Genomic DNA, 16,729 nt, shown 5'->3' with positions numbered 1-16,729 from the left:
GCTTTAATAAGGTACACATTTCTCTCTGGGAGCTCGACGTAAAGCATATAAATAAATTACCCAATTCTCCCGAGTAATAATAACGATTTCGGACAAATACCTACTACAATAAAAATTACGGTTTGAGAACAAGACGAAAAAACGTACAATGCGAAACGCATGATTCGTAAAGCGAAACATCTGGGCATAGTCTAATCATTAAGTAGTTTAAAAAAAGTTTTGGATGTGTGCAATGTGGCCAGTGGCGTAGCGTGCCTTGGCGGGGCCCCGTATAAAAATTTGTTTGGGGGCCCTTAGGAAGGGTAAAGATTTCTCACAAAACCGCACGTTGGGGGCCCCCTTGGCCCGGGGGCCCCGTATAATCGATACGGCAGATACGGCGGTAGCTACGCCCCTGAATGTGGCCTTTTAGAGAAAATGGCATGTAATTTACGACAACTCCGACTTTGACATCCAATATAATGGAGCGTTTCTATTATATCGACCCGCTCTAGCGATGGTTCAACGCCATGAATGTTCGATAGGGTTTGTTTTTTAGCTGTCTCGTAACTTGTTTTTATGTAATAATAAAAATTCACCACACTTATTCTTTTAAAAAAACCTTAAGAGGCTGTCAATACCTAAAGCGCGCACACTGTCTATTCGTATCGGAGTAAATGAGATAGCACTGTCGCATTTTACTGGGTCTGGGCAAGGGAATAATAAGAAAATTATTGAAATAAAAAAGTGGATTATTAGTGTAATATCTTACTCGTTAGCGGTTTAGATATAAATGTTTTTAAATTGTGATTTAATTGCAGACCCATAAGTCAAAACAATAAAGACATAGAACCGTTTAATTATCACCAATCTTTGCAATTATTTTCTATCGAGCCGATTTGGTTCAATCATGTATCGGGTACGACCACGGCGGTCTTTGAAATATAATTAATATTAACATATATTTTTCTTACTTTACTAAATTAAATAGTCTTTCTTAAAAAACTGTTTAAGTAACATCAATTTCAAGGACATTGTGGGTGTTGACAGCCCCTTAAGTGAGCACTTTGCTGGTAGTACTGGAAAATCTTAGTGTTTCTGCTTTGTAAGTTCATCTGATTTCATATATATGTATGTATATGTAAGTATATGTATTTGTATCAATATTATCTATTTCTTATGATTCACAATACAATCATAAGAAATACATGTACCTAATTGTATCATCTATACCTCATGTTTTTGCACCGCCTATACAACTTATCTGCTTTGCCTAAAGTTTGACTGGCAGAGAATGCCTTACGGCATTAAGTTTGCCTATTGTACAGTGTTTTCTTATGTGCAATAAAGATTAGATAAAAATAATAATAATAATAAATATTATAGGACATTATTACACAAATGGACTAAGTCCCACAGTAAGCTTAATAAGACTTGTGTTGAGGGTACCTAGACAACGATATATATAATAAATAAATATTTATAAATACTTAAATACATAGAAAACACCCATGACTCAGGAACCCATGACCATCAACAAGTGGTCACTGTCAATGTCACCTCTCCTGTTACGGACATCAAGTAGCGAAGTTCACCATTTAGAGCTATTAGCAAGGTGGTCGATTTGGTTTCGGGTAACGCCATTAGGTGATGTCCACGAATATTTGTGGATGTCTTTGTGTAAGAAGATGGTTCCTCCGATGACTAGGGCATTGTTCATGCAGAACTCCGCAAACTGTTCCCCGTTATCATTGTGCGTTCCGAAGTCATGTCTGCGTACTTCTTGCAGTTAGTGTTATCGATACCTATTTTAGCATTCAGGTCTCCCATCAGGATGACAATATCCTGCCTACGTTGTAATGTTCTTACTCCGTTCAGAACATACACAACTACATTCTAACGCCATCTATGACTAATTATGAAAAGCAATCGTCACTAGTATACATCTCCAAGATGAGTTTACGATTGTGAAATTTAGGGTAGCGGTAGAAAACGGGCCGACCCTACGAAGAGATAAACGCGGTGAGAGTCGCTGCAGGCGTTTGTCACTGCAATGGCAGACGCAATAAATTAATATTTTAAGACATTATACGGTCATTGTGTGCGTATAGTTCCGAAACATGAATATGTGAAGTTCGTTGGTGTGTACAAGTCACGGGGTAAGTGTTTTTTAGTGATTTTTCTAGTCGGGACTAAGTGCGTTTGCTTTGATAGTGATCTTCAAAAATACCGGGTAAATTACATTCGACCCTTTTGTCCGCAGCATATGGGAACGCCCTTTTTTTGATGTACGGAATTGGGCCATACGAAATAAATGTTAGATAATAACATTAATAACAAATTGATACTCAACCGTTGAAGGATACGAGTGTATAATTCGCCGCTAAAATCATCGCTAGCTTGGCCCAGCGGCAACGTTGGTGGAGAACGGTGCAAGAGGTTGCAAGTTCGATCCCCGGCAGGACCAATATACTGTTTCTCTTTTATTTATTTTTTTGTTTTTAATGTTAATACTTTTTATTTTATTTTCTTTCATTTAATATTGTTTTGTTTCCTCTGCTAGTATATTTATTTAGATAATTTTTTCCGATTAGAATAAATTTATTTTTACGCTTTATTTTTAAGTTTTTCCTTACTTCGGTCCAACCTTTGTTTACTTAGTTTTAATTTTACTCATACTTATTTGTTTTGTGAACTTCAATTATATGTTACTAGCAACGCTGTCAATAGTTTCCTTGGTATACATTGCACGAACCCTGATCATTACATTGGCGCCTGACAGCTGATACTAAGTTGAATACACTATTGGCAATAGTTGGCAGTAAATGGAAATTTAGTTGATAAGTTTGTAGCTATTTTATTGTTCTAGTTATTTTTGCAATTTTTTTAAGATCATGGATGTTAACCATTTACATAAGGATGAGCTGGAATTTGAGTTGGCTTGCCGGGGGGTATCTGATTGTCAAACGGTGGCGGCTATGCGGAAGTTTTTGCGGACGATGTTAAAGCGGGAAGCGTCTGGAGAATCTTCAATTTCGTTCAAGGTCCCTATTGCGTGCGTTGAAAATCAGGGTAGTGAAATATTAGGTTGTAGAAGCAAATTGGCCACGTTGGTCACTTTGATTAGGGAGGCGTCACTCAGTCCAGACTGGTCTTTAATCAAACGGATACACTCCCGGTTGACACACCTAGCAAATCGGACTAAGCTGATTGTACCTAAGGAGCGGGACGACATTGAGAGTCATTCTGCGCTAATCAGAGAGATAGAAGAAGCGAGGTCGGCTTTAGACAAGTTGAGTCAAGAGGCCAGCGATGATGAGGATAGCATCCCCGAACATGACAGAGCCGCGTTGCATAGGTCCTTAGGTGATGAGGCGGTTAAGATATTAGGTCATTTGAATATAGATAAGGATACAGTTAGGGACACACCGAAACAGGAGCAGAGCCAGCCGAGAGTGGAAGGCACGTCGACATCTGCCGGTGTGGAGCTTCAGGACAAGCCTCAACCGAGTAGATCAGAGTATCCAGAGATGAATGATAGCCACGTAGACCTCCAGGGAAACGAACAAGGCCCGGTCCTAAAGCCAGCCTTGCAACCCCCCTTGTTGCAGCGGTCATCCACGATGGATCATGATTTCCAGAGACGAAAATTGGTTCCCATCAAGGATTGGGGGGTTAAGTTTAGTGGAAGAGGGTCGGTTAGCATAAACGCATTTCTTGAGAGGGTCGACGAGCTCAAGGATGCACGTAATGCCGGTAACGACGATTTGTTCCGCTACGCTATAGACTTCTTCGAGGAGGAAGCTCTTATATGGTTTAGAGCTAATAAGAATTCTGTAACGAATTGGACGGAGTTGGTGAAACTTCTAATGGATACTTTCCAAGAACCGAACTATCAAGATGAACTTCTGGAGGAAATCAAGCGGAGGACCCAGAGTAGGCAGGAGAGCGTCATTATTTACATATCCACCATGCAGAACATGTTTAATCGCTTGCCTGAGCCACTCACAGAGCTACAAAAGTTGGTCATATTGAGGAAAAATGTACAGCCTTATTTTCAGAAGGAAATATGCCGGGATTCTTTCAGTACGGTGGCAGAGTTGACAGCAGTTCTAAAGGTTGTCGAGCGTACTAAACTAACTTGTGAGAAATTCAAAGAACCAACACAAGATACTTATTCGTTAGAGCGGGATCTCGCATATCAGGGTATAGGAGAGGCTGGGCAACGTAAGCAGAATGAAGTTGCAGCCATTGGGGACAAGACGCAGTCTAAATGCTGGAATTGTAGGAGTCCAGGGCACCGGTTTAGAGAATGCAGTCTACCAAGGCAAAGACTTTTTTGCTATAAATGTGGGCGCTTTGGGAATACAATTCAGAAGTGTTCCTGTAATGCTACAAGGGAGGGAAACGGGCAGTTGGAGTCGATGCCTGCCGATCAGACCCCAAGAAATTAGGCAGTTCTGCTTGTGATGATTGGCAGGAATGGTTAGGTACTGTGACTAGCCATATGCCTATTTCGTAATATTGGCCTTGGTTTTATATTAAAACACATAGAAAATAATGAAAAACTACAGTACTCTTCGTTTGCATCTTTCAGTCATGATTTCACTCCGTATTCTAACAATTACAACTTGAAGGACACGTTTCCGTATTTTACCACTTGTGATTTCGATTAAATACATAACATTCAGTGAATTTTCATTTTTTCTATTTTTTTTTAAAATGCTGCGAAGAATGATAATAATCAATTGAAGTTAACCTAGAATAAATGCATAATTATTGGTGCAATAAAGAACATTGAGTTACTAACTTAATAATAAACATAAAATATTACAATACAGACGTTATTTTCAGAAAACAAAACTATAATACCTGAAGTTAAATAATAATGTTAGCATATTCATGCTTGATAGGTTTTGAAACGTTTCATTTTATCATTTTTCTGGTCTACTTAAACTGACTACCAAGCGAATCCTGTCGTTGTGTGCGTAAAAAACATTGTGTCGCCAATATGTCGCCGTTGTGTCGCTACTATGTCGCCGTTATGTCGCTACTATGTCGCCGTTGTGTCGCTACTATGTCGCTGTTATGTCGCTATTATGTCGCCATTATGTCGCCGTTGTGTCGCTACTATGTCGCCGTTGTGTCGCTACTATGTCGCCGATATGTCGCCATTATGTCGCCGATATGTCGCCATTATGTCGCCATTATGTCGCCGATATGTCGCTATTATGTCGTCGTTATGTCGCTATTATGTCGCCGTTATGTCGCTATTATGTCGCTATTATGTCGCCGTTATGTCGCTATTATGTCGCCGTTATGTCGCTATTATGTCGCCATTATGTCGCCGTTATGTCGCTATTATGTCGCCGTTATGTCGCCGTTATGTCGCTATTATGTCGCCAATATGTCGCTATTATGTCGCTAGTCGCCAATATGTCGCTGTTATGTCGCTAGTCGCCGTTATGTCGCTGTTATGTCGCTACTAAAGTATATAAAAGGGCCGGAAAGTACGGAGGGAGGATTATTCATTCTTTAACCATCGGACTGGCGGTATCTCTGGCTTTGAGTAAGTAAAGTTTCTCTACTATTCCTTCTATTTGTTTGTGTTTGCTGGGAATTATCCTGGTAAATTTAAACTTGTAAATTGTGTCTATGTTTGGCATTGCGGGGACAATGTTGTCGTAAAGCTAAGCTTAGGCTATGGTGGAGATTCTTTGCTTCCTTATCTGTGTTACTATATTGTGAGTTTTTTGTTAGTAAAAACTAATTTTGTTATTTTATTGCCTTTCTATGAGGTTAGTTTGTTATTTTATAAAGCCAGATCACTGTTTGGACTAACAGTTTGTCCATCTAATCAGCTGCTCCCTAACGGTGTCAAATTGCAGCTGTTTAGAAGTCTTTTGCTCCAAGTTGAGAGGACTTGGCGTCTCTTCTTTACCAACATAAGAGGCGAGCATACTCTCCTTAGTCTCAAGGTCCAGCTGTTAGATGAATGTGAGGGCATCACGTGCGTGCCATTGAGAGTAATCTCAGTTCACTGAAGTCTGCAGTAATTGAGGCTAGGTCTCGTATTAATTATATTTATATATTTCGGTGCTCTGGCTCATGCTAGTGCTGGTCACGGGAGAGCTTCTGTCATGATTGGTAACAAACACAGATAAAGTTTTAGTCATGGCAGGGTATCCCATGTGACTGGTACGGGTGTGTGTGCTAGTGCGCTGATTACCTATAGACATGCTAGGGCGGTCTATTCTCATCCACCGTGCCCACGTGGCGATGAGGAGGGGGCCAATCACACAGACACTAGGGTTTGCTATACCTCGGTTTTGTCGGCCGAATGCTTACAGCTTAGACTTAGGGATACACTTGTGTATGTTCCAAATCACTAGATCAATGGTAAGTACGATCTGTGTTCTGGACATACTAGATTAGGGTCTAAGGGTAGGAATAGGGTAGAGTCACACACACTGTTATAGGGTCTCTCTTAGGTTTGATCTAGAAATTCGATTGGTTGGTGTATATATATATATATCTTTCAAAAGGTTCTAATGACGTGAAGCTATGGTTTTATAACGTGTACTAATGATAATATTAGTGAAATACTGGTAATGGGTTTTAATTACCTAAATCTTCCAGACTGTTACTCTGAGTGGAAAGTTGAGGGTTATCTGTAACATCTTATATCTATTTATTTTCATTTCTGGGTTTTTGGTGTAGAGACGAAGTACTGAGTATTACGATCAGGTCTTAAGGTATTTATATATTCAATCCTTAAATATCAAGTTGGGTTTAGGAACACAGACTATTCTGGGATTAAAGAATGGTTTGTTTTAGAGACCCTTTGGCAGGCGAGCGCAGTCCATTGGAATCTTTGAGTGGAATAATACTCACCTTGATAGTTCGATCTCATAAAGTACAGTAATGAGTTAAACTTGTACTTCGTTTATACATTTAAAAGGCCTAGGAATTCAGCCTACTTTTAGCTATGGGGACTGGGATAATGGCTTAGTAGCTTTTGGATATAAAAAGATAAGTAAATGGTGTCTGACGAATACTTATCGCTTCTCTTCGTCAGCCCCTAGGTTTGCATAGGGTTGCGAAGCGTTGGTCATAGCCCGTCTGGCTAATAAGATAGGAGTAGGTGGCCCGATTGATATTGCTAATCGGAGTAAGAGTCTTCAGACCTGCATCTAGCATTAGAGGCAGCACGTGTGATCTATTCACACCTCGTTTAGAAGATAATAGGTAATAATATTCAGTCTTAGAATAATAGTGTGTAAATGGGCTTATCCCAGGAGTGCTGCTTCAATGTTACCCCGAAGACTTAATAGGAGTAGCAGGATTTTACCAAAAATATTTTTATATTTATATAATCATATATGCTGCAATAACTAAATATCTTTCTAAAGAATTAATAAAAATATATTTAACATTACATCAAAAATCATTGATAGTTTCTGTAACTGTAACTTAAGGCTACACCCGCCGCCTACGACCTTGATAGTGTGGGCGGAGCCTATATTCTTTACCGCGACACTGCTCATACCTTGTTGATTGTTATATATTTTCATTCTACTTATAAGGTGTCATATTTAATATAGAAAAGGGTTTGAATAACTTAGTCTTATGGTATTTTGCTGGAGGTTGAATCTTAACATAACATCCTATCGATTATTTCCTCTCAACATAATAAATTATTTAGTATGGTAAATTTCCAAGTCTTAACATCTAGGTAATACTTAATTAGGTAGAAACAGAGTCCAAGATTTAGTTGTTACTCATTAAAGAATCTGGAGTACCGCGGTTCACTTCGAGGGGTCCTAACCTTTAACTAGACGATCACTTGGCCAAATAATTGTTAAGGTAAAATTATTGTTGGGGTAAATTTTAAAGGTGGGATTGATATCGATTAGGTTCCTTATTTTATTAGGTCCGGGGTTTAATAGATGGGGTAGATAAGGGGGGTAGGTAGGGGAAGTTACAGTACCGTCTCAAAATTTTTTGCTACGGGGGAAATTTGTAATATTCAGCGAAAATCAGATACGCGGTTGTATGCAAACCTTAAGATATTGAACCAGTCCTTTGTGGGTATGCTGGATTGCGGAGCGACGATGTCATTAGTTTCCCTGGAGTTTAGTAAAAAATTGTGGAACTTAGGATTGACCGGACGCGAAAACAATGATAACATTTCAACTGCGGATGGTACTAATCACTGCATTGACACGGTATTCGATTTACCTATACAATTTAGAGCCAAGTACAAGGTAGTCCCCTTTCTCGTCAAGAAACAGTTGAAGCATGACATGGTGTTAGGAATGACCTTTTTTGATGCTTTTAATTTGTCAGTTACGGAAGAAGTACCTCGTGGCGATTGTATTTCTGAAGTTTGTGTTGCGACACTCGTAACTCCGGTAATTTCGCGCGATGAACTGACAGAAAAACAGAAACAAAGCTTAGACATCCTTTTAGAGGCAATGGATGAGGAAATTGGTAAAGGATTAGGGAGGACTTCCTTAATCGAGCACAGGATTGACACGGGTGACCACTTACCTACTAGCCAGAGGCAATATCCTTTTGCACCGCCGATAATGAGAGAGCTGGAACGGGAAATTGAGGATATGCTCAAGGACGATGTTATCGAACCATCCTGCAGCTCGTGGCGCTCGCCAGTACTCCTTGTAAAGAAAGCTTCCGGTAAGAACCGCTTATGTCTGGATAGTCGGCAGCTGAACAAGCTGACCACAAAGGATTCTTATCCACTTCCTAGAGTAACGACCATCTTGGATAGTCTTAGAAATGCTCGTTTCCTGTCGACGATTGATCTGCGTTCGGCGTTCTGGCAAATACCCCTCGAGGAAGAAAGTAAGGAGAAAACGGCGTTTGGACTAGCTGGAAAAGGACTATATCAGTTTAAGGTCATGCCATTCGGCTTAAGCAATGCCTCCCAGACACAACAACGTTTAATGGACCGCTTGTTCCCGCCAGAGTACGAGGGTAAAGTATTTTCATATTTAGACGATATAGTCATATGCAATGACAACTTTGAAGACCACTTGTCATCATTGACATTTGTCAAGAATCAATTAAGAGAAGCGGGCCTAACCATAAACTTAGAGAAATGCGTCTTCGCGAGGCCGTCATTGAAATACTTAGGCTATATAGTGGACAAAGATGGTCTACGCACAGACCCAGACAAAGTGAGAGCGATTCTAGATTATCCTCGGCCTAACACGTTTTCGGAACTGAAACGATTTATTGGCTTAGCAAGCTGGTATCGCCGTTTTGTCAAGAACTTTGCCATTGTGGCAGCTCCCTTGCATGACCTGACCAAAGGTGGTAAAAAAGGCAAACGTATAGTATGGAACGAAGATGCGCAGCAAGCTTTCGTAAATCTTAAGACAGCACTCACTTCTACACCAGTTCTGAAGGTTCCTGATTTCACTAAATCTTTTTCGGTACAATGTGATGCGTCCAATAGAGGAACGGGTGGAGTTTTGATTCAGGAAATTGATGGCTTGGAGGTGCCAATAGCCTACACCAGCAGAAAACTCACTGAAAGGGAGTGTAGGTATTCTGCGTCTGAAAGGGAACTGCTTAGCGTGATTCACGCCGTTGAACAATTCCGGCCATATATTGAAGGGAGCCATTTTAAGGTGATTTCTGACCACAGTGCTCTTCAGTGGCTACACCGCAATAAAGACCCACATGGCCGCTTAGCGAGGTGGGCGATGCGCTTGCAGCAATTCGATTACGATATAGTACATCGAAGGGGGAAATACAACACGGTGCCTGATGCCTTGTCTCGAGCCACCGTTACAGAAGAAGTTGCTTTACTGGAAGTAACACCAGAAGATAAAGACGACTGGTACCAGGCAGAGGAGGAAAAAGTAGCTAAAGGGATTAATCAACCAGGTTGGGAGCTAAATCAGGGTCGATTATGGAGGTATCTTAGACTCAAGCAATTCCCAAACTAACAATAATAACAATTAACTTTATATTCTTCAGGGTATTATGAAGTGCACTGTAAAAGTCATCCTTGTCATCCTCCTTTCCAGCGTTAGTAGGAGCGTAGCACTGTACGATGGTGATTTTGCAAACACTTAGTCGGGCTGTGATGATTCGATCTGAGATCGGTTTCCAATCTAGGGGGTTTTCTTTGCATCCTGTGAAAGAAGAAACTCCACCCCGCGTGCACGGGTTTCGTGTACATTTTCCTTACCAGAGTAGAGAAAGGTTAAGCCTTTGGATCTCAGCTCTCCGAATCTATTCCTTCTTACTTCGCTCATGCCGAGTATCTGAAGCTTATATTTGAGCATTTCGGTTTCTGCTTGTGCTAGTCTGTTGTCGTCGTATAGCATTCGTACGTTCCAATATCCTAACAGTGTTCTTATTTTTATGCCAAAAGTCTTTTGTGTGTCCGGTTTTGCACTGTTTCGGTTTCTTGAATCGATTGGGTTTTAGGCAAGTAGGTGATTAGCCCGCTATGCCCTAGTCTACTGGTGGGGCTGCCACCTCGGAGTTTGTAGACTGACTCGATTTTGTTCGGGTATCCTCCTTAGTGATAGGTTCTGTTTTAGGGCGCAGAACACTTGCCCGTTGCATCGTTTGCAGCACAGGTGGCGATCACGCGGTTGCGCGGTTGCGGGGACGTGGATGGCTCGGACTGGCTGAGGCTCTGTATTTTGTTGTGTCTCACCACTGAGACCACAGATCGTCACAGATGTGTCAAAACAGTGCGCATCCTCATCAAGGCACGACCTCAGCTTCCCTCAACAATAAACTTTATAAAGGGGTAATTGCATTAACATGCTTCAAGACTCTTTCTGCTTAGAGGGACAGAGAAATTTATTATGTTATTTCCATATAGCTCCTAGCAGCAAGATATCACAAATGGCCCGGCGAATAACCACTTTACATTAGTCTAATTTAAAAACCAATTTACAGCGTGTATTTTTGATACGACCGTATAAGCAAAGGCAATACCGTATAGGTCAAGCTTTAATGAGTTTTATAAAAAACAGCCTACTTTTATTTTTCCATATTCAGCAAGTATCACTATTTTATTTCTATCGTCACAGCTATCACAAGTGATGTAAGAAAAACAATACTACTCGAAAAAAAATCAAAAATTAATTATGCTTGGCAGTTAGACTAAATAAATAAAAAAATCAGAAATAAAATATTAAAATATTTAAGTTTGCGGTTATATCAAAAATACACACTGTATATTCATAGTATGCATGTGTTTTGTATATATATATATATATATATATATATTTTTTTAATAAAAGTTAATGACCTAGATGCTCCTAATAAAAAAAATAACCAAAGAGTAAGAAGGAGGTTAGATCATTACATAAACCATAACGGAAGAATATTTTCCTTTCCAGATCCTCTTGATGGCCATATGTTTCGTGTCTGCTTTCGCCACGTGCTTTATGATTTATTACCAGTCGAAACCTCCCTTCAACAGTCCTTACGCGGCGTTCTTGAAGACATTGGTCATGATGACTTCAGAATTCGATTACCAAGACTTGTTTAATGAGAACCGCACAGAGCTAGCAGGCGCAAGGGTAGCCGTGCACCTGTTGTTTGTGTTGTTTGTGATCTTCATCGCCATCGCATTGATGACTTTTATGACGGGTGTCGCCGTCAGCGACGTCAAAGAACTGTACGACACGGCTGACATCAGGAGACTGAAGAAGCAGGTACAAATACTCAGCACTGTCGAATGCTTGGGCGACACATTGCTTGGCAAACGATGGAAAAGACTGTCTCGACTAAGAGTTCACGATCCCATGTACAGCCAATTCAAGGTCCCAGGACGTCAATGGAAGACCCATCGTGTATTTTCGACAAATGAAGAAGACGACATTGTTGTTAATTTCACATCAGAACTACACAATGCTATATACGATGTTGCAATGAAAAACAAGATTCAGTTTAATGACGGTGTAAGAATAAAAAATAATGTGAAACAGTATCACGTTAATGATATGAAAGACTTTAAGTTATCAGACTATTGTGATACAGAGATGATAGATAAACATAAAGAAACAAAGATTGTCGATGAATTAAATATGGTGATCGACAGAATTATGCTAATAGAGAATACAAATAAAGAAATCAAACAATCTATCGACGATTTCAAAAATGACATCGGTACGATGACGGAAATACTAGTAACTTTGGTCAGTGCTATTTCTGAGAATAAGACCAGAGTGTCAATGTCATGGTAAATATATAGTATATTTTTTCCTAGTTAGTATTTTTTAAATAATTAACATATAATCTGTACTAAGTAGATATTTTTACGGTACGATATTGTACATAATTGGTACACACTATTAATACATTTTCGTACGCACAAGCAAGGCACATAATATAAAAGCGGCCAAGTGCGAGTCGGACTCGCGCATGAAGGGTTCCGTACCATTTAAGACGTATTAAAAAAAAAAATCTACTTGCTAGATCTTGTTCAACATTTTACCACTTTGGACACACATTTTACCACTTTGGGACTGTCTCTCGCGCAAACTATTCAGTTTAGAAAAAAATGATGTTAGAAACCTAAATATCATTTTTGAAGACCTATCCATAGATACCCCACACGTATGGGTTTGATGAAAAAATGTTTTTTTTAATTTATTGACGTATTAAAAAAAAACTATTCACTAGATCTCGTTCAAACCAATTTTCGGTGGAAGTTTGCATGGTAATGTATATCATATATTTTTTTTAGATTTTTCATTCTGTTATTTTAGAAGTTACAGGGGGGGGACACACACATTTTTTCACTTTGGAAGTGTCTCTCGCGCAAACTATTCAGTTTAGAAAAAAATGATATTAGAAACCTAAATATCATTTTTGAAGACCTATCCATAGATACCCCACACGTATGGGTTTGATGAAAAATTTTTTTTTTTTTAATTTTTATGACGTATTAAAAAAAAACTACTTACTAGATCTCGTTCGAACCAATTTTCGGTGGAAGTTTGCATGGCAATGTATATCATATATTTTTTTTAGATTTTTCATTCTGTTATTTTAGAAGTTACAGGGGGGGGGACACACATTTTTTCACTTTGGAAGTGTCTCTCGCGCAAACTATTCAGTTTAGAAAAAAATGATATTAGAAACCTAAATATCATTTTTGAAGACCTATCCATAGATACCCCACACGTATGGGTTTGATGAAAAAAATTTTTTTTTTTAATTTTTATGACGTATTAAAAAAAAACTACTTACTAGATCTCGTTCGAACCAATTTTCGGTGGAAGTTTGCATGGCAATGTATATCATATATTTTTTTTAGATTTTTCATTCTGTTATTTTAGAAGTTACGGGGGGGGGGACACACTTTTTACCACTTTGGAAGTGTCTCTCGCGCAAACTTTTCAGTTTAGAAAAAAATGATATTAGAAACCTCAATATCATTTTTAAAGACCTATCCATAGATACCCCACACGTATGAGTTTGATGAAAAAAGATTTTTTGAGTTTCAGTTCTAAGTATGGGGAACCCCCAAAATTTATTGTTTTTTTTCTATTTTTGTGTGAACATCATAATGCGGTTCATAGAATACATCTACTTACCAAGTTTGAACAGTATAGCTTTTATAGTTTCGGAAAAAAGTGGCTGTGACAGAATCGGACAGACAGACGGACATGACGAATCTATAAGGGTTCCGTTTTTTGCCATTTGGCTACGGAACCCTAAAAAGGACTACATAAATAAAGTGACGAAGCCCTCCAGTGGTGGAGGCCGGATACAAGCCGGATGTTTAGTATATGATATCTATTTGAGTTTGTAATTTAAGTATATATAATAGTGTGACTACTTTAAAAAACACAAATCTAAATATTATTCCCAAAGTTAGACATGAACAAAGTTAGAATTTCGAATTTTTTCGCACTATAATTCATAAATAGCATTTCTCCTTTATTTAAATGCTTAATTTATTCAGTTCCGATTTTAACATCATGACAGAACAGATATGACAATATAAATACATGATACCTTATCTAGAATTCTACATACACAGTTTTGTCCCCTATTTTATTATAAATGTAATATTAATAATATGCGTAAACTAGGTAAATTAGCTCTTTAGTACGTATAATATATTTACGTGATCTCATATCATTTTATGTAAAATTTTGTAGCACTTAGTTCATAAGTTAATTATAAGATTGCTGCACCCTTGCAGGCGCCATATTAGGTAATATGTTCGCAATAAATTCTTTTGGCATCGACTTACTGAACTTATAAGCGAAGCTACAGCGATCACAATTGTATGGTTTTCGCCAATGTGCAACCTTTTGTGAACTATTAAATGATTTTTATAGGTGGTAGCGAAAATATCAGCGTATCTAAATGGGAGATATTACTTACATTTTGAACTATGGGTCCGTACAAGATTGCAATCGCAAAAATACCTATCATCCACATAAAAACTTAGCTGAGATTCATTTGCAAGTTGCGTATTGCGTACCTACAGTTGTGTCCGTTATATAGATCTGTCCGAAGACCGTCCATGTGCCTTATTACTCTATTTATTGACAGATTTGTCTGCCTGAGGCATCTGCCAGATAAAATCCGACTCAAATATTTATTTAGCAAATAGGTGAAATAGGTCACAAGGGCACTTTAACACGTCAAGTAGTTTTACAACCAATAAAAATAAATCACCAAAAATTATATATATATATTCATTGAAATATCATTAGGTATTTATGTACTTAGAGATGTATACATATAGTGGACAAATTACTTATGAACCTAAAGACCAAAAGTGCTCCCGGACTAGACAATATCCCCACAGAATTTCTAAAACTCTCCAGGCATCTCGTGGTCCCAGTAATCAGTCACCTGGCTAACCAATGTTTTATAAATGGAGTTTTTCCATCAGCTCTTAAGAAAGCTGTAATCACGCCTGTGTACAAGTGTGGGAAAAGAGATGACGTCAACAACTACAGACCTATTTCCGTTCTCCCTGCAATCTCCAAAATTTTAGAAAAACTAATTAATACTAGATTGATTTCATATTTAGATAAATATAAAATTTTATCTAGTTCCCAATTTGGCTTCAGAAAGGGTAAGTCTACTGAGGATGCAGTGCTAGCGCTCACTTCACTAATAACTAAGCATGTAGATAGAGGCGACCGTTGTATGGCAGTCTTTTTAGACCTTAAAAAAGCCTTTGACACCGTCTCGATTCCCACTCTTGTGCACAAATTAGAGCTGATTGGAATTAGAGGTAAACCTTTGGATCTGATGAGTGATTACCTGCAAAATCGGCAACAGCCTGTTAAAATTGAGGAGTATGTAAGCCACGACTCAGACATATCCTATGGTGTTCCTCAAGGCAGTGTACTGGGGCCGACGTTGTTCTTGATTTACATAAATGATCTGACCAACCTGCTTGTAAAAGATGGACAGGTGTTTTCATCATCATTCATCTGATAATCACACTCTAAAAATACATACGTGTGATCTTATTAACACCAACGATTGTAATTGCTCGCAAATAGAAAAAGTTAGCTCTACTAAATACCTTGGCATTCTAATTGACCAACGGCTTTCATGGTACTCACATATTGAATACGTAAATAATAGGATTAGGAAACTTAACTGGATTTTTAAAACTCTTCGACATGTAGCTTCAAAGCCATTACTTAATCAACTTTATACTGCTCTATATTTATCTGTAATGTGCTACTGTATTACAGTTTGGGGAGGGGCAGCCAAAACGAAATTTCTCGAAGTAGAGAGAGGACAGAGAAGCTTAATTAAGTTAATGTATTTTAAACCTTATAGATATCCAACTGAAGAGCTTTACAAATTTTCCGAACTACTTTCAATTAGAAAGCTATTTGTCTTGCAATCAATTTTAAAATTACATAAGTCCTTACCATATCCAATCCAAACCAATCTCATAACTATAGGGAGACGTAAGCAAAATGTTGCACCGATACCCCCGACTAAGTCACGATTTGCCAAGATTCAGTATAGTAGAGTCTCAGCTCATCTGTATAATAAAATTAATAATAAAATTGATATCTATCCTTTGCAGTTATTTAAATGTAAAAAAGTTGTGACAAAATGGTTAAAATTACAAAGCTATGATGAAGTGGAGACTCTCATATTATAATATACACAACAAATAGAGAATAGACCAACTAGCATATACATACAAAACATATACAATCCCAAACACACACACACATACACGCGCGCGCGCGCACACACACACACACAAACACACACACACACACACAGTTTAGGAAATTTGTATCACATTAGATTAAAATTTACTTAAAGTTAAATGTATTAGTAAAATTAAATGTATTGATATTATAAATATAATCAAGATTGTTATATTTGTTCTTTTTACTCAGCAAAACTGCTTGTTGTTTATATTATTTGTTAATTCAGTTCTACACGTGTTGTTATGGAAGAGCGGGGTCTTCTGTCACAGGTATTTTATACTTTCTAGAAGACTCCAACCTTTACAAATTGAACCCTGTATTATTAACAAATAAAACATAGTCATAGAATTACCAAAAAAAACTAGAATTAAAAATAATTAATAAACAGACAAATACGAGTATTATTAATTTATTACCTTTAGACCTGCCAAACAATTAGATCCGTCTGCTCGTTTGCCTCCTCTACAAAAAAACAATATCTGTACGTGTATCATAGCAATTGTTTACCTGAAAGGATAAGTAATAAGTACAATTGA

General features: G+C 38.2%; 2 protein-coding genes across 5 annotated transcripts in view; both read left to right on the top strand.

The window, feature by feature from the left end:
- The window catches only part of LOC133531425 (transient receptor potential channel pyrexia-like), a 28,786-nt gene extending 15,879 nt beyond the window's left edge, over positions 1-12,907 (top strand). For all 4 annotated transcript variants that reach the window (XM_061869631.1, XM_061869632.1, XM_061869633.1 and 1 more), the window contains one exon: positions 11,373-12,907. In XM_061869631.1, the coding sequence (XP_061725615.1) occupies positions 11,373-12,221 (849 nt within the window). In that variant the 3' untranslated portion in view covers positions 12,222-12,907. The remainder of the gene's footprint in view (positions 1-11,372) is intronic.
- Positions 1,841-4,433, top strand: LOC133531270 (uncharacterized). Its single transcript, XM_061869401.1, has 2 exons — positions 1,841-2,138; positions 2,243-4,433. The coding sequence occupies exon 2, from the start codon at positions 2,874-2,876 to the stop codon at positions 4,431-4,433; it is 1,560 nt and encodes a 519-aa protein (XP_061725385.1). The 5' UTR covers positions 1,841-2,138; positions 2,243-2,873.
- Positions 12,908-16,729: the final 3,822 nt, after the last annotated feature.

Source organism: Cydia pomonella, chromosome 25, assembly GCF_033807575.1.
Source record: "Cydia pomonella isolate Wapato2018A chromosome 25, ilCydPomo1, whole genome shotgun sequence".
In the NCBI taxonomy this organism is placed as follows: Eukaryota; Metazoa; Arthropoda; class Insecta; order Lepidoptera; family Tortricidae; genus Cydia; species Cydia pomonella.
This window is presented reverse-complemented; position numbering and strand designations above follow the sequence as displayed.